Consider the following 25,712-nt stretch of genomic DNA (forward strand, 5'->3'; position numbering starts at 1 on the left):
AGTAGCTAGTACAACCTGCTGCATCTCAATTAAGTTTTCACATTACTTCTGATTGCAATTCCTAATTCTGCAGTTTATCAATAAAAGAATCAGCCAGTTTAACTTTTCCTTTAAATTCAGGAGCGGAGTTTTTTACTTTTCGTACTCTACTACCAACCCTTTTCTATACATGTCCAATGCATTCCAGTTTCTTGACCGAATCTTTTCCATATACAGGGTGATTATAATTAAAGTTTAAGTTTCAAAACGCTATAAAAAAAGAACCGCTCATGAAAATGACGTCAAATTTGAAAGGAATGTTATTGAAGAAGGCGGAAAGCGTATGACAGAAGAAAAAATTTAGTTTCCAAAGTTAGCAACAGATGGCGCTGCAAGCGGAAGAAGACGTAAATTAAAATGTTAGTTAAATTTCAGTGTTATAAAGCCGCCAGGTACCAGGCTGTTCCTCGTTTCGCGTCTCAGACGTTCGCCATGGGTGTTTCACTGCAGGACCGCGCTCTGCTGGTAAAGCTGTATTACAAGAATGATGATTGTGCAAGAGTAGCTCTGCAAAAATTCAGGACACTGAAGGGTATAAAAGAAGCCGTTGGTCCAATGAGTGTCGTAGGTCTAAAGAAAATGATGCAAAAATTCAAAACGACAGGTTCGTTTGATGTGCAATCTGGTAGAGAGAGAAAACGAGTGCATTCGACGGTAGTTGATGAAGTAGCCACAGCATTACAGGAGGGGTCGGCCGGTGGTGTGCAACCGTGCAGTGCACGAGGAATTGCCCGCACATTGGACAGGCCTACGAGCACGGTGCTGAAAATTGTACGAAACATCCTGCAATGCTATCCGTACAAAATTGTCCATGTGCAGGAGTTGCTTCCGTCTGACCTGACAGCTAGGGAGACGTTTGTGTTAGAATTCCTGGCTCGCATGGAAGTGGATAATGAATGGCCGTGCAAACTTTTGTGGACAGATGAAGCCCATTTCCATCTGACAGGATACGTTAATACCCAGAATTGTCGAATATGGGCAACAGAAAATCCACTGGCAACGCACCCTGTACCACTTCATCCTGAAAAGGTCACGGTATGGTGTGGCTTTACGGCATCATTCATCTTACAACCATATGTTTTTGAGCAGACGGGTGCTTCCGGTCCTGTTACCGCAACCGTCACTGGTCAGAGGTATGCGTCTCTTTTGCGCAACCACGTGCTTCCAGCTCTGCAACAGAATGGATGTGTGGATGAAATCATTTTTAAGCAAGATGGCGCTCCTCCGCACATTGCACATCCCGTGCAGCAGCTGCTGAGGCGCCATTTCGGAAATGCTCGAATTATCAGCTGTCATTTCCCTACAGCCTGGCTGTCCCGATCGCCTGATCTTACTCCGTGTGATTTCTGGCTGTGGGGATATCTGAAGGATGTTGTGTTCCGTGCTCCAATTGCAAATTTAGCGGAATTAAAGGCACGCATTTCGCAACACATTCTGAACATCACCCCGGATACACTGCGATCCGTTGTGGAACATGCTGTTTGTCGCTTTCAACTTGTTGCACACAACGGTGGACACCATATTGAACATGTTTTGCGCCAGTCTCGCGACAGTTCCGAACTTCTTTGATGAATGGTTCTTATGCGGTATGTCGCCGCAAAACTCTTGAAACCGATTTGTCCCTTTCGATGTGATATGTACAGTCATGCAAATAAAATTATTCAACAATTCTAATTCATCAATGCGTTTTAATGTGTAACTTTCACCTTAGCCGTTATTTTACGAATCATTTCTAGTTTCTCGTCGTGATTCTGCCGCTTACAGCGCCATCTGTTTCTAACTTTTGAAACTAAATTTTTTCTTCTGCCATACGCTTTCCGCCTTCTTCAATAACATTCCTTTCAAATTTCACATCATTTTCATCAGTGGTTCTTTTTTTATACCGTTTTGAAACTTAAACTTTAATTATAATCACCCTGTATATCACACTTAAAAACACCTTAGAATCCCCTTAAAACCTTAGATTCCAACTTAGAATCCACCTTAAAATCTAAGTATCAACTGCTTCCAAACCCGAGGCTAATTCTTTATAATTTGGAGAACAATTATGTTACGCTTTATATATGTCGTGCTGAAGATTGCATTCCACTCTATTTATTTTGTTGCAAATGATGCAAAAATTTGACATAGCTTTCAAATCAAGCACTTTGTCAACGCTAATCGACAAAGCAGCAATACATCCATTTAACGTCCAATACACACCGCGCCAAACTAAATACGAAATTAAGGGAAAAAACTATCGCCAGGTTCTTAAAATGTATTAAAAATATCTAAACTTAGTACGAAGGTTTATAATTTACAAAATCTTGATAATAAATAAGGTTTCTTAATAGGTATATCTATTTAAACACTCACTTCCGGCCCAGAATATTGGAACTTCCGGTTTATCCCGTTACAGAAAAATGCTTATAACTTCAGTTCTAATTAACCTATCAACAAGCAAAAACTTGTATTTGATAGCCAAAGATGTATTCTTTAAGGTAATGTAATAAAGTATAAATCAAAATTTTGACCGAAAATCGTCTTTTGTACGAGGTCGGATACCTTAACTATAGAAACTTGTTCTTGATACCTCTTATTCCATAACTTGCAAAATTAATGCAAGATTTCAGAAATATTGCAAATGTCTGAAACAGGATAAATATGGTATGAATAGTTTTTACAAAATAATTACATTAAGAATTTGGACTGTATTAGGAGATGAGGGGGGAAAATCTTTTAATAATTAAACCATTAATTAAAAAATAATATACGACTCTATTAGATATATTAGCGTAAATGTAAGACCGGTTAATAAATCCTGCGAACCTTGCGGTATATGCAGGGATTAATGGAACTACTCATTTCTTTATATAACCACCATACTGTACTCGTCCCCTAACAGAAGACAAGTTAAGACAAGCGTAAATGTAACAAGACAAGCGTAAATGTAAGTATTATGTGATTTTCTAATGTATATTTTCTGTGTTTATGATACATTAATTTACAAAAATAATAATGTAAGACTTTAGTGCTGATGCAATTGTGTGTAACGAGTTAAAAAATGAAAGGAAATGTATTATTAAGATAATTTGCCTTAGGAATACAACTAAGTATAATGAGATGCACAAAAAAATTCTTCCCCAATTAGTTCCTTAAAAAGATGTTTATTGTAATTCGATGTAATTAGATATACTAATGTAAATATATTGTTTGTATGAAGTACAATGTTCGATGTACAATGAAAGTTTGTATGATGTATGTTCGAAGTAATTATGTTATATTAATTTGCCATAATCCAACTTTTGTTAATAGGTTAATTTCTTTGGAATAATTGTATACTGTATCTTTGTAACTGTATATTCAATACGTAAGTCTGGTATTAATGTAAAATTACTATGTAAATGTCTTGGTAGGCCAGCATCCGATGCGGGCCAACCAAATGCCCAGCGGGGTATAGTAGTGCGGCGGAGCAACACCTGTAAAAGTCACTGACGAAGTTCTGGTGCTCCGTCCACTTTTCCCTGTCCCTGTTCTTCAGCTGCAGAAGTGCAAACGGCGAAAGGGAGCTTAGGGGGTTAGCAATGAGAGAAAGAAGTCAAGTGACTGGCACCATCTCTTGATACAAAATGAATATGCAACAGAAGATTTGTGTTTTATGTTAGAATGGGGGAACAAATGCAAATTAATACGGAATAAAATTACCTTTTATCATGGATATGCCTTACAGTACGGTACGGAAAACCTTACGAAAGATTATCAACTTCTATCCGTACAAGATCAGCCGTGTACAGGAGATACTGTATCCCGACCATGATAAGCGATTAACTTTTGCTCTCGCCTTTCTTGCCAGAATGGAGGTGGATGATGCTTGGCCGTGATGGATGATCTTATGGGGAGACGAGGCCCACTTTTACCTGAATGGAACTGTGAATACCCAGAACTGCCGCACTTGGGATGACAAACCCCCACATGCAGTCACAGCAATTCCCTTACGTTCACCAAAGGTAACTGTTTGGTGTGGGTTCACAGCGGAATTTATCGTAAGTCCATTCTTCTATGAGAACATTACCCCGACAGGACCGGTAACCTGTTCTGCTACCGAAGAGAAATATCGCCACATGTTGAACAGCTTTGTCATTCCGGCACTTCAGCAAAGACAATGCCTGGGAAAAATCGTTTTCATGCAAGATGGAGCCCCTCCACACGTTGCTGTACGGGTGCAACAGATGCTACGACAGAAATTCACAATAGAAAGAGTCATTAGCCGCTACTTTCCAACTGCATGGCCACCTCGGTCGCCTGATCTTACCCCATGCAACTTCTGGCTATGAGGTTACCTTAAGTCTAAGGTCCATCAAAGAGTGGTCCAGGACCTGGCTACGTTGAAGTATAACATATCACGGACTGTACGGGAGATTCCTGCAGACATGTTACTTTCTGCTGTTGTGCATACTTTGCACAGAATGCAATATGTGATCCACAACAACGGCAGCCACATTGAACCTCATTTGAATGCAAAATAAAAGGTAATTTCCGTATCGATTTGCATTTGTTAACACTCTATTTTCTATTACACAGCGCCAAATATTCCCCTAGCGGTGACTTTTGGAACTAATTTTTTTTTCGCGGAATCCTTCGTCCCCCATCTTGTTTAATCTTCCTACAAAATCTGGCGTCATTCTCGCAAATAGGTCGCGCTACAGAACACTGTGAGCACTGTCAGTTTAATTATGGCCACCCGTTAAATAAAAACAGTCTTTCATTAAGATTTGCGACAGAGTGTTAATATGCATGGCAATCACTATCGACATATTACTTCTCTGAAAACCAGCCACCTACAAAAAATATCATAAAGAAAATAAAGAATTCTAACGAGTTCACCTTGTTCTCCTTTCATACAAATAACTAATATCTCTAACTATATATCTCATGCGATTATTTAAATCAATCAGACAAAGATCAGCTTTTGTTTAAATCAATCAGATTAAAAAGTTGAAGAAAAATATATGAAAAGTTTCAGATTTTAAAGTACATCCAAAGGGGCGTTATTTTAACGTTTCGTGTGTTACCTTTCTTTATTTAATATCAGGTTCTTTGCACTTAAACCATAAAATTCATTTCAACAACAATGTCGCAAAATAATTTTAAAACGAGCCTATCTTTAGAATTTTCGATACACAGTTCCGCGCGCTGGAGATAAAAAGGTCTTCCCTCCTTTCCCGTAGATTATTGCCATTGCTGGCTTTTAAATCGTTGAGTTTGTTAATCAAAAAATTTGTTAAAGTTTTACAAAATAGGAAATCGATCATAAAACAAATTTTAAATTTGGGCTTTGAGTAGGATTACGTCATTCAAAATTGGATGGCTCTAAGTACCGTTGTTTTATCACAATGCGAGAAACATACGTATATTTGTGCAGATTCTTCATTATTTCATTTCTTCAAATATAATACAGGGCGATAGTATTTGGTGGCAACGATTTGGAAAGTGATACGCCGTTTATAGGGTTCCGACGCAAAACGAAAACAATAGTCTTTCAGAGACAAAGCCGCTTTGGACTAAAAATATTTTAAGATTTGCCTTTACTGCCTTTCGCTCACTTGCTTTGCAACTCAAGATTAAATTCGAAATTTAATTATCTTATGCGTTACCGAATGGCAACACCCTGGTCCGTGTAGATAATAAATATATTCAAGGCACTGCTTTCACTGCAAAGCGGTTTTCGCAGCACACCTCTTCCAACAACCGAATTTGTGGATTAAAATCGATATTACATTTTGCCGAATGCCAACAGGAGTGCCAGAGATTTCTTTCGCCTCGAGGTGCCCATATTTGGGTGAACGGCGCTAGGTGTCGTCGTTTTTCCTCAATGCGAGTGCTTCCGGAACAGGCAACTTCTCAAAGGCATTATCTGATCAAACAGCCAGCATTTCGCATCAAAATATGCAAGATAATGCAGTAACTGGAGGAATTGGGAACAGATTTGTGCAGTGTGGATTAGTTCCCTGTCAATCTCTCTTCTCTCTCTCTCTTCTATCTTTTTTTATATTTTTTTTATATTTATTGTATATATTATGAAACACGTATGTATTACGGACCACTGTATATATTATGAAACACGTATGTACTATGGCCAATGAAAATGATTATGAACTATGTATGTATTATGTAACAGGCTCAATATATTATGAAACATGTATGTACTATGGACAATGAAAATTATTATGAACTATGTATGTATTATGTTACAGGCTCAATATATTATGAACTATGTAAGCAACTATGTACTATGTAAGCATGTATATGTATGAACTATGTAAGCAACTATGTACTATGTAAGCATGTATATGTATGAACTATGTAAGCAACTATGTACTATGTAAGCATGTATATATATGAACTATGTAAGCAAGTATTATGAAAGATCTATGTATTATGAACTACTTGTATATAAGCATGTACTATGTAACTATGTAAGCATATATTATGAACTATGTAACTATAAGCATATGTTATAAACTATGTAAGCATGTATACAGGACCAATGCATGTCCTTATAGGCCCCATGAGGTGTTGCCCCGGATAGTTGCAGAACCTGGACTAGACCCGAATAGTCTGAGTAAGTGGGTGTCCAGATTCTGCTCTCAACTCTCAACTCAACTCAATGCGAGTCATTTGCATACACATAAAGACTCATTCTTCAGTATTTATTTATTTTGTTAAATTTTACATAGCGGTAACATTAGGTGGCAACTATGTGAAGTTATTCTGACAAAAAAGTGCGTTTGGAAGCTAATAGCACTTGAATCCAAACTACTCGCACGTATACGTCCATCACGATTCTGTACACAAAACCGAGTTTCGTCTGAAAAATCCACAGACACTTCTGGGACCACTGCCGTCGTTCCTTGCACCGCAAGAAACTTAATTTCTTCAAGGAAAAACGCAGCAATTATCCATGATCTCGGTGCTGATCTTGTGCAGTGCTTTAATGACATTGCAATGTCCGTGTGAGTACTTGACATGCACACCAGTCAAGTTGTGCACTTCAGGGGTGTTAGAACCCCAAAATCTTCAAAAAATTCTGATTTCGGATTTTTGCATTTTTGCATTTTCTTCACTTTTATCTTTCTAAAAATACCATTCTTTAATCTCTATGAAAATTAGAACTGTAAAAAAATCTAGTTTTAATTTGTCAACTACTGCTTTGATCAATGAGGATTTTTACATGAAAACGCGTTTTTCTCCAAACGTGATTTTTTTACACTCGATGTACCTTTTCTCAGGAACTACTACTCGCAGGTATCTAAACTTTCTATAGCGTATATATTAGGTTCCCTAATATTTACTGAAATGAGCGTTTTGTAATAAACTTTGAAAAAAAATTTTTAATTTTTGTGTGTGAGAAAAGTGCTAAATATTACTATGCCTAATAAAATTTTCTGTATACTCTAAAATTCAAAATGTTTCAAAAGCTCATTTCAGTATAATCAGATAGGTATACTTTAAATACAGAAAAAATTTCTAGCTTGTATCTACAGCAGATTTTGAGTAAAGGTATATCGAAAACGGCCAATTTAACATTGTCGGTAAGGAGTTTCTGATACCCCTTCAGAGTACACGACACTGTTGTACGATTCGGCAAGGCCGAACAACATGGCTGCCGTCTCGTGCTTTAGTTTCCCGAGACCGCCGAGTTCTTTTAAGGCGTTCAAAATGGAACATGAAATTCCTGCATTGGCTCCCTGGACTCATCTATTCCATAATCGCTTGACAGTCCTCAGATCCCGACCACCACGAGCAGCAGTACCGCAGAACGTAAAGAACTTTATCCAAACAACTAACAGTAAACCTCAATTTTCAAGTAAGGAGGAATTTTAATGTGCATTTTCCCATTTGCGTACAACGCAAATGGCATTACTCGTATCTGCTTGGAGGGCATGGGCCGGAATTCTAACATCTGCATATCAGCGTAGCCATTTTAGTTTCAAGCAGTAGTTCTTGAGAGCTTTTCCATAATTGATCGTCCATGAATTGGCAGTTGGTCATTTATTTCGTCATTCTAGAAGCATCACAGCATCTTTGAAAGTAATTACAGTGGAAGAGAGATGAAACTGACATTATTTATTCAATATTTACTACCTCGTATATCTCGCATGTACCACCAATATAGTGGATATAAGGGGACTCATACACCTTAAAACCCATAAGATCTTCGAATATATGACTGTTGCAAGAATTGGAATAACTTATTTATTTTAAAAGCAGTTACTTCCAACTTGTTACACCTGACTACATAATATAATTGCTTTTTGTAATAGTAATCAGAATGTTTGTGTTGCCACAAATATTTTTATAATTGAATTCGCTTTGTGACAAACATTTTCGTCATGTTTCCACCTTGCGCACACAGTTTAAAACATTCTGTCGCATAATTTAATTCCATATTTAATATACAGCTTTTATAACATTTGGAAACTACCGTGAACCTAATATTCTAAGAATTTCATGTTAAATTTTTATTTTATTTGGAGTTGAGTTTATAAAATGGATTTTATTAAAATAAACTGTGATATTTTTGAGCATAAAATTTTTAAATATTAAAATATTCATCAGATTTTTGGTTCAGTTAGGAGATAGTGCCCATATAAAGAATTCCATCCAATTTCAAAGTATGTACCATTAGCCATTTTTAAAATATCATGCGCGCAAGATGAAAACATGTCGAAAAAGTTTGTCCCAAAGCGGATTAAATTACAAAAATATTTGTGGCAACACAAACTTTCTGGTTAGTAGTTCCCGAAGCAGCTATATTATGTAGTCAGCTGTAAAAAGTTGAAAGTAATTGATTTTTAAATAAATAAAATATCTCAATTCTTGCAACAGTCAGATATTCGAAAGTCATAAGAGGTTGAAGGTGTCTGAGCCCCCATAAAGTGTTATGGTCAATAGTAATGCAGTTTCGAATAAATGTAACTCTTAATAGGAAATATGTTAAATCGACGCAGTAACCCACAGTACTTTTTTATAGTTCAAAGTCTCTGCTATTTTTATGTGCATTCATCATTCTTAGTATTTCGTTATTTCGGATTTAGGATGGAGATAAATTTGTAAAAAAAAAAACATTTCTATTAAAGTGAATTTGTAAATACAGTTTAGAATCATCCTATATATGCAACACCCGTATCAGGCAACCATTTTTTGAGGAATCGGTGTTCCTTTTCGAAGTAAGACTTTTTGCTTTTTCTTCGTGAAGTTCCACTGTTTGAAAGTCACTGGAGTAAAGAAATTGAACTGTAAAACTTCCTCCTGTTAGCGCGTCGAGTTGATTTTAATATTTTTGTCTATTCCTTTATTTCCTTCTGCAAGGGAATTCTGCGACAATCAATTTCCATACTGAAAGTTTCTCTGAATTGACGGAAAGAGATGTCTACATTTTGTGTCCCTTCGTTTTGATAATAAGTAGGCTAGCTGAGATATTTAATTTCGTTGACGAAAATACATTTTAGTCCTCAAAAATATTTTCGGCAGAAATTTGGCCAAAAATACCTAAACTTGTATACTTTATATACTATCTTAATTCCTAAAGGTTTATTACGCAAAATTTGCTTTATAACGTTCCTTAATATACTTATAGAGGGTGTAATGTATTTTGCAGTAATTTACAAAACAGACAATCTTCTTAGTAGAACATAAATTTTATTTTTAGTTCTCGGTGATAGACAAATTTTATACAATTCTTAAGTGGCAAAATTTTAATACTACTCCTAGCTGGCAAAATCTTCAGAATACTAAATCATTTTAACAATATCTCTCGTTGCTGAGTAACGGTTTGATATAAATATGGCGTTGCCACTTCAACTATAATTATATTTATTTATTAAATAACAAGATATTACAACCTCTCCCCCCTCCAGATAAAATTTAATTTATATTTTTATAAATTAAAGTTTACAGTTTTTAAAACAATAATATCAGCACAACACAGAATTAAAAATACAATTAGAGAATTAAACAAGAAATAACATAATAACATACACTGAAGAAGAGAGGAAGGAACAAAATATATTTTTTTTTATCTATATAGAGAAACAAATTATTTAATCAGGCCAGGGAGTACGACTTAATGCGTTTACATTTTTATGGTTTTTACCACTTCGATGAACGATCGTGTAATTGTAGGGTTGTAGTACCAGTGCCCATCTCATAAGTCGTGGATTTAGACTCACATTATTTTTGAGCCAAACTAAGGGATTATGATCGGTCATGATGAGGAATTTAGTATGCCCGTCTAAATAACATTGAAGTTTCTTTACAGCAATTATTATGGCGGCGCATTCCTATTCTGTGGTACAGTACTTTTTTTCAGTTTCTGTAAACTTCTTACTGAGGTATAATACTGGATGTTCATTGTCTAGTTCATCTTTTTGAGCTAAAATTACACCCATACCAGAGTCTGAAACATCAATTTGCAAAATAAACTCCTTATTGAAATCAGGCGAGTGTGACAAAGGCTTTTGTGGCAGTTTTGCTTCTTCAACAACTCGCTCTTGTCTGTTTAGTTTCTCTAAAAACTTCTCTTTGACTTGCATCTCAACTCCAGAACTTGGCAATTCATCTGGAACTTTTAACTGAGAATCGTTTAATTTTGTCAGTTCTTTCTTGTAAGATAGTTTTTGCTCTTTGCGAGATGAATCTCTGTTCTTATCTGCTACTTGCACTCTCATTGAATGTGGCAACTTTGAGTATCCTTTATCATGTTTGTGCCTCTTTGCTAAGTTTTCTGACGTGTGCGTAGATTCTGAACATATTTTTAATTTCTTAGCTTTAGAAGCACCTTCATGAGTTCTTTTATCAGAAGTTCTTTGATCTGCTGTTAACAAACTGTCAAACACATCTTTGCTTTTTGGAGAAGAAGGAACTGGGGAACTTGTAGAGGAATAATCCCACACATTATCCACAGAAGATGAATCACCAGGTAAATAAGGTGAGTCAACTTCCATATAAATAACTTCAGCTTTCTCATCAAGAGATGAGCGCTTAGATTGTTTGTCAGATTTCCGTGAAACATTGACAGAAGCCTGACTTTTAGGAGGGTGAATACTGACCAAATTACCCTGAGATTTAGTACTATTATTTGTTTGGTTCTGAATCAAAGTGGTGTAGTTCTGCATTTGATCCCTATATTTTTCAGGAATAACAATTACTTCATTTTCATTTCCATTTTTATCTAGTTTCTTTTTCATCAACAGCCCGTTCTCCTTTACTTTGAAATCATTTCCGAAAATTTCACTTTTAGCTTCGCTAAGCAATGAAGCTAGATCTCTGCTTTGATGCTGAGGTTCAATTAATTCCTTTGAATTAGCATTAATTATTTTCTTGATTTCCTTGTCTTTCTCATCAGCTTGCGGTAAAATATCTTCGTCAGACTCAATAACAGACAGTTCTTCTTTTTTTCCCATTTCGGTGTCTCTACTTCGATCTTCTTCACGAGATCTTTTTACTTGAGATCGTGTCAAAACTGCATTTATTTTTTCTAAATTTAAGAATGATTTATTTTTGAACAATTGGGCAGTTTTGTTACCCAATACATATCTGCCAGGATCATTTGTAACAACAGCTGCCTTTGTTTTTATGTGACCAAGTTTACAATTAATTTCAACTTCAGCTAACGGTAGACACACTAAATGGTCATTTAAGAGATATTGTACCCAGACATGTTCTCCAATCATTTTTGCTTTATCTACATATTTTCGAGATATAACATCTACTGTGGCTCCTGTGTCTCGAAGAATAGGCATTTCATACCCATTAACTAAACCGTTAATTGTATACGTCTTTAATAAATCATCATTCGAAAATACGCAATTTATCTTTTCATTTGGTTTTAAGCGAGGGCACTGAGGCTTAAAATGTTCGTATGACTCACACTTGAAACAACGTGGTCGATATCTTTTGTCATATAAATTTTCTTGGTTCTTATTTTGAAATTGATTCCTTTGCTGATGATCTTTCTTGTATTTTGAATCATCCCATCTATCAGAATGCTTAAAATGAGGCGGATGCTCTATTTTTTTCACAAAATTATCATAACGCGGTTTAAATGATCCTTTGTTAATTTTCTCAGTCTGATTGACAGAAAATTTCGGTTTTATTGTTTTCCTCACATCTTCAAAATCTTCAGTTTTCTTAACTATTTCAGTAGGTGAAATGATGGTTGTCCATTGATCCATAAAATGTTCTTTGAAATCAAGAGAGGTACGCTTTTTTATTTGATCAACCAGCATGAGATCTTTTAGCTGTTCAAAAGTTTTAATGTTTAATCCGTTAAGCCATCCTTCTAAATAATTCTTTAATTCATAGTAGAAATCATACCAAGTACTTTCAGTAGATTTTTGGTGTTTATTAAATAGTTGTCGAAATTTTTCCGCACTTAATTTAAATCGTTGTAACAGTAAAGATTTTACATATTCATACTTTTTCGCGTCCTCTTCTGGTTCTCTAGCAATAAGCTGAACAATGTCGGGAGGCAGCAATGAAATAAGTTGAGCCACTTGATTTTCAGCAGGTATATTCATTATTTTAGCTTGACGCTCAAATAACACCAGGAATAAACTTATTTCATCTTCTTTAGGGTTGAAACGTGGCATGACATCGTGAATTCTGATTTTTAAAGGCTGCTCAGGTAACTGCGTAGTTTCTGCCGGCTGTGCTGTGGCAGCCATTGCTTCCAGTTGAAGTTTCTGTAGCTCAAAGGCTCTAATTCGCTCTTCTCTTTCAAGCTCTTCTTTTCTTTCTTCTCTTTCGCGTTCTTCTCTTCTTTCTCTTTCTTCTCTTTCGCGTTCCTTTTCTCTTTCTCTTTCTTCTCTTTCACATTCTTCTTTTCGTTCCCTTTCTTCTCTAATTGCAGCCAGTAGTTCTCGAGTAAACTCCTCATCATAATCGGGACTTTCCGTAATCAGTTTATGCAACTGAGCAATCTTAAATTCAGGTTTCACGGTTAAACCTAACTCTTCTGCTAGTACTTTTAAATCCTGTTTTTTACTCCTAGCTAAGAATGACATGTTGACACAAGTTACTTTTAATAGGCTTCCTTTTGAAATTCAATCTAAAAGCTCGTACTTGTATTAAAAATATATAATTTCTGGCGAGATTTAATTTCTCGAATACGAAATTCACACTAACCAATTGGAGAGAATTATTTAAACAACTTTGCCAGGTTGGCACAAAATAATTTAATACTACGTCGGGTTGACGTTTTAACTCACTATTCACAAGCCTCGTTAGCTATAACTATATAAACACCTTTGCCAGTTAGGCAATACAATGGAATTTTACCAACGTCAGTTTGACGATTTTACTATCTATCTCCACGCCTGGTTGGCGATAACGAAAACAATTTTTGCCAGTTTGGCAATACAACTTTTAGAATATACAATCTGTAATACGTCGGGATGACGTTGCTATCTACCACACGCCTGGATGGCGAGAACTAAGAAAAAACTTTTGCCAATTCTGCAGTATAATTAAATCACACTACGTCAGTTTGACGTTATTACTTATTTTCACGCGCCTGCTTGGCAACAAATTCAAAAACTCAGCTAGCAGTTCTTTTTTTTTTTATAAATGCCGGGATGGCTTACACATATCAATTATCAACATAAAAATTCAATACAAATAGAAGTAAAGCATAAATAATAATTTTAAAATACTTCTTTACCACAAATATCAATTATAAATTTAAGCTGAATATTCTTAGTGTCAGTTATTTTAAACAAAATCTTACACGATATACTATAATTCTGAAACAAAGTATTAAAATTCAATAAAAGCTTTTTTAAGAAAACCAAAAGTTAATCTTATCTTCAGAGATCACCAGTATCCTGTTTTTGACAATTTTTTCTCGGACGCAAGTTATAGAAGCACAGAAGATAACCTTAATGATCCGCTTCAAATCTGGCTTTAAAACAGCAGACTTCTTACATCCATTTCTCCTTGAAATAAACAAACTCAGCAATTGGTATTAGCAAACTTGTTCTAAAAATTCAGCAAATTTCTGGGATTAGGAGACCAGCACCATCGAATTGATAATTGCACTCCTAATTTCCAGTATCTCGGTGGAACCTCCAATTAAATTAAGACTGTAATGTATTTTGCAGTAATTTACAAAACAGACAATCTTCTTAGTAGAACATAAATTTTATTTTTAGTTCTCGGTGATAGACAAATTTTATACAATTCTTAAGTGGCAAAATTTTAATACTACTCCTAGCTGGCAAAATCTTCAGAATACTAAATCATTTTAACAATATCTCTGTTTGCTGAGTAACGGTTTGATATAAATATGGCGTTGCCACTTCAACTATAATTATATTTATTTATTAAATAACAAGATATTCGCACAGGTTACGGAGAGGATTAGATGGATTTCGGTAAAGAATTAATAAAAAGCAAATGTTTTGGAATGAAAAACAATTTATTATTTGACATGAGAAGCATCGCTTATTAAATTGATTCTTCTTTTAAAATGTTGAATCTCCAGAAGAAGGATATGCTTTTGCACTTTTTGAACAAAAATATTCATATTCCGTAATTTGAAAGCGTTTCTAAATGCACGATATTAAAATTTCGAAGTGCAAAATAACCGACTATATTAATCGGAGAAAGAAACCTCCTCAATCACTACTTCTACATGGAAAGAAAACTCCGACGAATACCCGAAAAAAGTGAGAACTGCTTATAATGTTTCTCAAGTGAAATTGTTGGTAATGAATGATTGGGATTATTCAATGATGGCAAAGCACACGAGGGCTATCTGCCTAAAGGGAGGGGTGATTTCGTGGAGGACTTTCTAAGGGAAACTGGCTCGTGTACACATGGCGAAAACGCCCATGCAGCCAGCCCGTTCGTGGGATTCGAACCTCGGACCGAACTACCAGTGTTCAGCGTCTTTACCGCTCGGCGGCTGGTGGGCCCGTTGGTAACGAATGAGAAAATCCACGGACACCAAAATCAGTTGCAAAGTCTCTACATACATCTGTACATACGTAAATAAAATAAATAATGCATAACTTATATATAAATAATAAACCAAAACTGAGAACTAAAAAAGCTGAAAAACAATGTTCACCAAATTAAACCGGGGTATGTGTCTCGACGCAGAACAGTTTTCAGAAACCTGTAAGAAAATTATTTAGAGGAAGATAAATGGAAATACATTGGAACCCTTGATAAGCATGGTAAATTAATAATTAATAATTACATAATAATGGATAATTATGTAAATGACTGCAATAAAAAAACGTCTACTTATTATCAAAACGAAGGGACACAAAATGTAGACATCCCGTTCCGTCAATTCAGAGGAACTTTCAGTACGGAAATTGATTGTCGCAGAATTCCCTTGCAAAGGGAAATTAAAAGTAGGAAGAATGGACAAAAATATTAAAATCAACTCGACTCGCCAACAGGAGAAAGTTTTACAGTTCAATTTCTTTACTCCAGTGACTTTCAAACAGTGGAACTTCACGAAGACAAAGCAAGAAGTTGTACTTCGAAAAGGAACACCGATTCCTCAAAAATTGGTTGCCTGATATGGGTGTTGCATATATAGGATGATTCTAAACTGTTTTTACAAATTAAGAGGGGTAATAATTAGCATAGAACATAGGGTCGCATTCCACTCTTAGAAGTAGAAAAGAGGGATATTAAAATCTCAACCTGAACTTACAACAGTGTTGGGACAGCGAACAAACGAGACCCAAAGTTGCACAATCAGTTTAGTGACAAACTGACAGAGCGTGTACAAAACGGATAAAACCGAAAACGTGACGTTCAAGTGTTCATTCGAGCTCAGACTTTGATGGCAAACACTCAAATACAGATCTTTGGTTGGCAAGGTGTCAACCTAGCAAACTATTGCAACAAGTTAATTATCTAATCAAGTGCTGAATATTACCAACTAACTCCAACTTCCGCTGTATGTCGAGATTAGCATGAAAACTACATGCTGTGTCCCCGCTGTCAGAATTTCGTATCCCATATATACTGAAGTGACAAAAGTCATGGGATAGCCATATGCAGATATACAGATGGCAGTAGTATCGCGTAGAAAATGTATAAATGCAAAGTGCTTTGGCAGGGCTTTCATTTCTGTTCAAGTTATTCATGTAAAGAGGCTTTGACATGATTATGGCCCCACGACGAGAATTAACAGACTTTGAACGCGGAATGGTAATTGGAGCTAGACGCATGGGTCATTCCATTTCGGATATCTTTAGGGAATTCAACTTTCCGAGATCCACAGTGTCAAGACTGTGCCGAGAGTATCTAATTTCAGGCATAACATCCCACCATGGACAGCGCAGTGGCCGACCACCTCCACTTAACGACCGAGACCAGCGATGTCTGCGTAGAGTTGTCAATGTTCACAGACAAGCAACACTGCGTCAAATAGCCTCAGAAATCAATGTGGGACGTACGAGGGACGTGTCTGATAGGACACTGCGGCGAAATTTGTCTTCCTTGGGCTATGCCAGCAGAAGACCGACTCGAGTGCCTTTACTGACAGCACGACATCGCCTGCAGCGACTCTCATGGGCTCGTGAGCATATCGTTTGGTTCCTAAACGAATGGAAAACCGTGGTTTGGTCAGATGAGTCACGATTTCAGTTGGTAAGAGCTGATGGTAGGGTTCCAGTGTGGCGCAGACCCCACGAAACCATGGACCCAAGTTGTCAACAAGACATTGTTCAAGCTGGTGGTGGTTCCATAATGGTCTGGGCTGTTTTTACATGGCATGGACTCGGTCCTCTCGTGCAACTAAACCGATCATTGACTGGAAATGGATACCTTCAGCTACTTGGAGATCACTTACAGCCGTTCATGGACTTCACGTACTCAAACAACGACGGGATTTTTATGGATGACCATGCGCCATGTCACCGGGCCACAGTTGTTCGCGATTGGTTAGAACATTCTGGACAATTCCAGCGAATGATCTGGCCACCTAGATCGCCCGACATGAATCCCATCGAGCATTTATGAGACATCATCGAGAGGTCAGTTCATCATCGAACGGTCAGTTCGTGCCCAAAACCCTGCACCGTCAACACTTTCACAATTATGGACGTCTATAGAGGCAGCATGGCTCAATATTCCTGCAGGGGACTTCCAACGACATGTTGAGTCCATGCCACGTCCAGTTGTTGCACTTCGCTGGGCAAAAGGAGGACCGACAAAACATTAGGATGTACCCATGACTTGTCACTTCAGTGTAAAGGCGCTTCAATTAGAATTAGCGAAGTACAGGAGAACAGGATGGAAGCTGGCGAAGGTGAATAAATCTGCTACCTTGATACTTGATATCAAAGTAGCAGTTTCTTCCCCTAACAGATAATTTCCTCCTAATAATTTAGATAATTAACTTGTTGTAGTCGCTTGCGACGTTCAGACTTTGCCAGCCAAAGATGTGCATTTAAGTGTTTGCCAGCCAAGTCTGAGCTCGAATTAACACTCCGAAAGCCAAGTTTTTAGTTTTACCCATTTTGTGCACTCTCTGTGAGTTTTTCTTTGTACAACTTTTGGTCTCGTTCGTTCGCTGTCCCAACACTGTTGTAAGTTCTGGTTAGAATTCTAATATTAATCTTTTCTGCATCTCAAAACTGAATGCGACCCTATGTTCTGTGGTAATTATTGTTCATCTGGATGAGTACCATTACTCGCAATCTGTAAAAGCAATTTAGGATTACACTGTATAGCTTTTCCTCGTATTCCTCCGGAGTCCCCAGCTGTTTCAACAACTATTCACTGTTGCGTTTTTGGTGGTTTCTTGAAATGAATTCTTTCCTAGCGTGAACCCCTCACGATGGAAAAGAATGGAAATCAAGAACCCTGGAGATCTTATAAAAAAACCCTTGTACAGTAAGACCCCGCTTAACGCTGTTTCGGTTTAGCGCTCTTTTATTTCAACCCGGGAATTCTCCGAAATTGTGCGCAGCGCTAGGTTTCCAAATAACATATCCGAAACAGTGTAGTTGTGTTTCTTGCTTTTTATCATTTGAAACAACATTTGTTGACATTATTGTAAGTTTAAATTTGTATAATACTATAACGATTAATAATACAGTGACAAATATTATGATCTTTAGTTTTTATCATGGGTGATAATAAAAACAAGAAAAGAAAGCAACCAGAAAAAGCATTTCACTGGAAACTCAAATGCAAGTGATTAGAAGATTAGATTCTGGTGAACGTCAATCTCAAATTAGCGCTGCATTGATTTTGGCAACTTCAACAATAAGGACAATTCTTAAGAATAAAGAAAAAATACTGTCATCGGCAACTGCAACTACGTCAAGCTCTGCAACTAGAATTACCCGTTCTAGAAATAACATTATAGAGGAAATGGAAAAACGACTGTCTATATGGATTGACGACGAAATTGAACGCAATATGCCATTAAGCCAATCTATCGTAATGCCATCTTAACAAAAAGGCAGAAAATTGGAAACCCAGAATAGACTGAATGATCTGACTGAGAATTTTATTTGTTTTTAAAAGTATATGCGTTTATATTGTTTTTATTTTTGTAAGAAATAAATGTTTGATTTTATTTTTATTAAAAAAACATTATTAAATTTAATGCCTAACCATTTTTTATCCGTCTTCCCCTAACCCCATTATTTACATGTTAAGATAGCCTCGCTTCGCGCTGTTTCGCATTACGCTCTGCTTCGACGGAACGTATCCCCCGCGTTCAGCGGGGTCTTACTGTATCATGAAATTCACGATGTCCAGGAAAGCAGCTAACAGATCGAACATTTCAAAAATACTTTTTAGACTATAAATTTTAACTAAGGGGCCACGAGATCCTTCTAAAAACGGGCAAACACATATTATATTGCATATCGAAGAATATGGAAAGCCTTTTTAATGCCTATGCGAATGCTCTTGAAAAGAAAATATTATGCTAACAGCATTTGAAGATGCTCCTTAGCTTCTATCTAAAGAGAGATAAAGGCGAGAAAAAAAATTATTTTCCGAAACACGATAGGATTTTAAAGTTGTGTAGCTTGAAAAACAAAACTGAGGAAAGGAAAAGAAAAGAAAATCCATAAGAGGAGGTAGAGGGATAATATTATTAATAATGAAAAAGGAATCTCCTTCAAATATTTTAAGGAGGTTAGAATTTCGCGAGCAATACAAAGAATGATTGATAATTTTCGGAATCCAAACACAGTCAACCTGATATCGGCTAACGCATCTCACACAAACTTTTCTTTTATATAACAAAAACCCGAGAAAAGAATGAGACATTCTTAAATTTAAGGACTTCCTATTTAGCGAATGGGAAAGGTAAAACCCTGGATCTTTCTCTTTTTTCATCCGAAGACATCTGTGTATTTTATCTTACTTTCCTCAAACACTTCCATGCAAAGTACCAAGATCTTCTTTCCCGTAGAAAGAGGTCATTTCAATCCCTGGGCTTTTCACATTATTCTGCAGGAGAAAAAAAAATGAAAAGTTGAGAGAAAAGAAAATGCAATTTTTTTTCCCCATCTCATCTTTTTAAAGACAAGCCGAGGCGTTTTTATCCTAGAAAACGCCGTCTTAGAAGCCCCTAACGCGAGTCGAGGGAGCGATAAAATTTTGTTTTGTTTTACACTTCCGAATTTAAAGGGGTTCTAAGTATATACATGTCATCGAGGATTAGAGTGTAATTTAGTTAATTGAAAAGCAAGTGCTATCACATTTTCTTTCTTTCTTTTTAAAAGTGAAAAGAAAGTGTTCTTAGAGGAGATATTTCGTCGGTAAATGTATTAAAATGTGAAATATCTTATAAAATGTTTCCACTGAAATTAAAATGGTAGGTAAATTGACTACCACGTGACATTTGGTAGGACATTAAAAAGAACACCTTTCTTTTGATATTTATTTGAGCAGTTATTCGGAATACAGATGTACGGAATCTTTGTTCTTTTTAAGTGAAAATTAAGTTTACTTTTAAAATATAAAATACCCGTTTTTAGTAGCATAGGTGTTGTTATTTTCGAAACGCACTTTTTGTCCGTATCGTTTTCTGTGTGCGGGATGGATTTCAAATTGTTGCCACCAAATGTTGTCTCGATTAATTATTTAAAAACGTTATATACGGAATTTTATGTACGCATGTATGTATATTTCTCGCATTGCGAAGAAACGACACCTGGAGCAATCCAACTTTTAAAACAGGTAGTCTTCCACCCGAACATTACCTCGAAGATCTAATTTTGAGTTTATTTTTCATTTATTTCATATTTTGTACAAATTCAACGAATTTTGATTTATCAAAGCGATTTTAAAGCGAGAAATGGCAACATTGTTCGAAATAAACGATTTTTATCTCTGGCCCACCAGACCGCTGCTGTTTGGCAAAATGTAAGATACTTTATCTTTCAGTTTTAATCCACAAATTCGGCTATTTGAAAGCAATCTAATTAGGTAAGCAAAGATATGCAATCTAATCAGATAAGCAAATATGTGCAATCTAATTAGGTAAGCAAATATATGCAATCGAATTGGATAACCAAATATGTGCAATCGAATTAGATAAGCAAATATATACAATCTTATTAGATAAGCAAATATATGCAATCTAATTAGGTAAGCAAAGCAAAGATATGCAATCTAATTAGAGCAGCGTTTTGTTCTTTTTTTCTGCGTCAATTAACCTTAACCATTTACTCGCTTTTTAACTTGATTCAAACAATTCGACATAACACGTAATAGAGTGGCGTAAACAATTTTGAAACGCAATTAAATAAATCTAAAAGTATGTGTGGGGGTTTGCAGTATGCCAGGCAGAAGGCAGGATATTTGGTTACGGCAAAGCACGCAAGATTGCTGCCCTAGAGAACGGATGCCTTCGTGAAGAACGTTCTGAAGAAGAAATGACTTTCATTCACGTTTCACATGAGGAAATCCACGAACACCAACCGCGCAACCAGCCCGTTCGCCTCTACAAGTATTCAACAACCTCAGCCTCTGGACCTTTGTTGGGGCGGAGGCATTTGCAAAGATTGATGGAAATATAATTATGCAAACCCTATTTGCCTTTATTTACATCATGCGTTATTGCTTAGTAGCCCTCATTTTCTCAAAATAAACACGATGGACTAAACAGATTAAAGCGTGGCTACGTTATGCCAAACCCTTTTTGCGGTCGAAGCTTTTGTTTATATATTTTACGGCGTATCTGCATTCAGTTAGATTCTGCAAGCGTTTTTCGCTATCGATCGTATCGTTCGCCCCGGATTCGAATCGCAGAAAAAACTTCTATACATGTAGGTGAATAATGGCTTATGCTGGCCCCTCTCAAACAGCGGCTAAAGAGGATGAAGACCTACTAGTTTGAATTATTGTCCATCCTATTTTAGGCGGGTGTCATCGTAAAAGTATTATTAGATACATATTGAAGAAACAGACATAAAAAAACAGCAATCTCGCTCCGGAATTCGAACCCCAGTTCTTCCGATGACGACCGTAAATCCATTACATTTCGGCTGCACAGACTAAGAAAGGAGAAAATTCCTCAAACCATGTCTATTGTGTCGGCAAAGTAGGATGAGCATTTGCAAAATGTGAAAGTTAAGGGCTTTTCTCCTAAGTACGACAAAGCACGCAAAGGCTGTAGGAAAGAATGCTTCCGTGCAGGACTTTCTGAGGGAAACTGGCTTGTAGAGCCAAGGATCAGCTCTTCCAATAGTAAATAACTACCAATTTGTATTGACTGGAACTGTTTAACAAATCTGTAGTTTTGCACAATTTAGAATTGTATTGAAAAATTTAGGAATTAGTTTCCTTCTTTTTTTATCATCTGGGAGCCAAGTCATTATTTACAAAACATTTGCTTCTGTGGATAATAGTAAAATAGTGTACATACTACAATGAACTTCCCAATTGCAATTTCGTGATTGACTTCTGGATAATTGCGACACAGCGGTGTGCAAATTGCTATAGACACACATAATAAGGTATGCAAACTATTAAGGACTCGAAGTTATGATGTATTGATGTGAACAAGTAGTATTTACTTGAACGATGAACTTAACAAAAGTGAACATAGAATAGCCTACACAACATCATATACTTTGGGCTATGGAACTATCAATTGCCTGAACTGATGTGACTGGCTTACTCTTTGGATAACTGCAAAAATAATACGGACACACATCATTAGGTGTGTAACTGATAAGAATATGAAGTTATGACGTATTGAAGAAGACATAGGTTTAAAAACTGGTTAATATATAAGTTCCACTCTCCACGACATAGATCCTATCCATGACAATGTAATGATTAATTGATTGTATATTTATTTTTCATACGGATTATTATGTCACAATTATTGTATAGATGGCATTGTCAATTTAGCATTGTAATATTACTATCATTGATTCAGTGAATGCCGCTGGCGGTGAAGGTAGATTCTTTTCCGTCGCATAAACATATAACTCTGATTGGTGTAGAACCTTAGGTCGGAGGTCCATGCGACTGCGTATCAGTAAATGACTACAATAGATTACAACCTTCATCGGCATGACGAGTCTAAACTCGACTTTAGTGCTAAGAAATTCATGGTGGAAAACATTTAACGTATGACTAAACAGAAAAACAACCAAAAAGTGTTTGCAAGCAGTAATTAACTTTGTACTTAACAATTTTAATTAACTTTTAATATTTATTTTAAAATTACTATTAGCATATCTTAGGAGATGTGACATTGCTAATCACCCTTTCTACGCGACTAGTCAATCAATTCTTACACCATTTTGCAAGACGAAGCGTTAGTTTATCTCATCGATTATACAGAACTAACGTTTTGATCTCTTAAAGCTCGTTATCGCAGAACTGAACTGTAATAAAACTTGGTACCGGTTTTTGTAGTTTATTGTGAAGTTTTAGGAAACTTATACTAGATATAATAACTTAAACTAGATATAACAATAATGAATACTTGTCAATTATTATGGCATAAAAGAATTAAGATGGTCACCTGTATATGCTTGCTAGGTTATAATGTGCTTTGGAATGGCAAGGATTGATAGCGAGAGCCTGACGAAAATGTTTCTCCGCTTCCTCCGCGTCCTCCAAAAGAGTGCCTAGATTGTTGTGAGAACTTGCATGACTTGGCCATAACCTGTAAAAAATACAAATCATTAGTAGATGTGAATTGAATGAGTGTAACAGCGACACGAGCAACTTGGGGAAAAAGTGGCGGCATTTTTTCGCTGTGTAAGACAGAGAAGTGTCTTAACATAACATAACGGCAAAAATGTGCCGGCACCCTTTTGAAGTTCGATATCATAAAGAAAACAACCCTTATTTAGAGAAGGGATCCATAGACGTTCGGGATATCCCCGGCTCCTAGAAATGTGCCTGCACCCTTATAAAGTTTCCTAACCTGAAGAAAGGAAATCCTTGAATGTCTTAAATTTGGAGAACAGTTGCCCACTTGCGTAGAGGTGGCAGTAATCTTTATAGCATTTTATGAAATCCTTTTAGTAGCAGACATGAAACTTCCTCTGTCTCACGCAATGGAGTTGAGAATCAGATCCAACAATAATAAATTGGTGACGAGCTAAGGAGTTAAGACGTTGAGTTGGTTGCCGTTACCATTAGTTTACATTTCGGTTCTTTTAGTGTGTGTATTTTAATTACGGCAAAGCACACTAGGGCTATCTGCCTAAGGGGAGGGATGCCTTCGTGGAGGACTTTCTAAGGGAAACTGGCTTGTATATACGTTACACATGGGGAAAACCAAGAAAACACCCATGCAGCCAGCCCGTTCGCGGGATTCGAACCTCGGACTGAACGACCAGTGTTCAGCGATTTTACCGCTCGGCCGCTGGTGGGCCTTCGGTTCTTTTAGAAATAGTTAATAAGTTTCCACCAAATCAGCAGCGGTATTGGCAACAGGTTTTCGGCCCTTATTGTTCGATAGGTAAAGGAACGTACTGCAATTTATTTCACACGTTGAGCGAGGCGCCGGTTCTTGGTGACCGGCAGTGAACTTTCCGTGTGGCCGGCATCGGTTCCTGGAGACCGGCACTGGAACTTTCGTTTGGCTGACGTCGGTCCGCGGGACAGACAGTATTAAAGTTAAAAAATAAATATAGTCTCAATGAAATGTGATCAAATTTAGTATTGAAACATTTTAAGTAAAAATACGGCCTAGCTCGCTGCCGTCTGAACGGAAAGGGCAGCAAATTCGGATCCGCCCTCAACGTGTTAAAAAGTTACATAAGTTACATATACAGAATTTATAATATACTCACAATGGCAATGAATTAGAAACCCAAGATCAATATTTTATTTAACCACCAATTGCAAGGATAACTGCTCTGATTCGTTTGCGAATCGCGTCTACATGCTTATGGAGTGCATTTATGTCCATAGAATACTCTGCATTGGCTATGCAACATTTTAGATCTTGTCAATTAGATGGAAAAGGAGAGTGCCTTTTGGAGGTATCTTTCCGCTATATCTCATACATTTTCTATGGGGTTAAGTTCCGGGCTATTCGGTTGGCAGGGAAGCTGTTGGAAGTTTTTTTTTTTATAATAATAACAAAAAAAAAAAAAAAATTATTTAATCCGAATCGTTTCAGATTTTAAATTGCGTCCAAAGAGGCGTTTTTTAACGTTTTGTGTGTTAACTTTATTCATTTATTATCATGCTCTTTGCACGTAAACCATAAAATTCAGTTCGACAGCAATGTTGCAAAATACTTTTAATATATTTAATTATGTTAATATGTTTATTTTTTAAGAACTTACCTTTGTATAGGAAATGAAATCTAACCTTTTATGCATTCCTCCAGTGCTTATATATATATATATATATATATATATATATATATATATATATACAAGATATAACAAAATACAATAGCTGCTTTAACAATAATTGGCGACCTCAAAATTAACGATTCTAGATTTTATGGTTTCGCCCTGAATTCATCTGTTCTCCCAAATTCGAGATCTTTCCATGCTATATAACAACCTTAAATTAACCAATCACAGATTAGCTGTACTTATACATCAGACCTAGTATAAATATTTGTGGCACAATAACTATGCCATTCCTTTCCCTAGCTCTTCGCCGCTGCTAACATATCTCCGCTGCCCTGCTTGTTTGTCTAGAATGATATCACCCCCGTTAACCTGTGTATATAAAGAAGTATTCAAATGGGATTTAAAAATATCTTATCTGCAAAAGGATGATTTGATATGCGTGAAAATAAAGATTGTGATACTTCAAGCTCAGCTGTATTAAATGCGTCATCACGCCTTTCCACTCAGGCCTGTCTACAGCCACAAGCTGATTAAAAGTATCGGATTCCTCCTACGCATTAAATTATCACACACACATATATACATTTGAATTTAACAAATATTCTCTATTCCAATAAAGATAATATAAATTTAAATTTAATTAACAAAACTTGCAAAAATTTCTTAAAAATATTTTTGAGATTAATTTTTTGGAATATTATATATTTTTTCATGGTTTTAGATACGTGCACTTAATTTACATATGCTCTTAGAATTTAAATGATATTGTAAATTAGTTCGCAGAAATTAATTTCATTCTTATTTTTTTTTTTTTTATTTTTTCAAAATTTCTAAATTAAATTTAAATTTATATTA

General features: G+C 36.2%; 1 protein-coding gene across 1 annotated transcript in view; it reads right to left on the reverse strand.

Moving 5' to 3' along the window:
- LOC118196746 (protein O-mannosyl-transferase TMTC1-like) overlaps positions 1-25,712 on the reverse strand; it is an 848,849-nt gene that overhangs the window by 101,983 nt on the left and 721,154 nt on the right. The window contains exon 11 of the mRNA XM_085812306.1: positions 23,057-23,200. Within this exon, the coding sequence (XP_085668432.1) occupies positions 23,057-23,200 (144 nt within the window). The remainder of the gene's footprint in view (positions 1-23,056; positions 23,201-25,712) is intronic.

Source organism: Stegodyphus dumicola, chromosome 3 (assembly GCF_044657685.1).
Source record: "Stegodyphus dumicola isolate Sdum_Otavi_A_Nest chromosome 3, ASM4465768v1".
NCBI classification, from domain to species: domain Eukaryota; kingdom Metazoa; phylum Arthropoda; class Arachnida; order Araneae; family Eresidae; genus Stegodyphus; species Stegodyphus dumicola.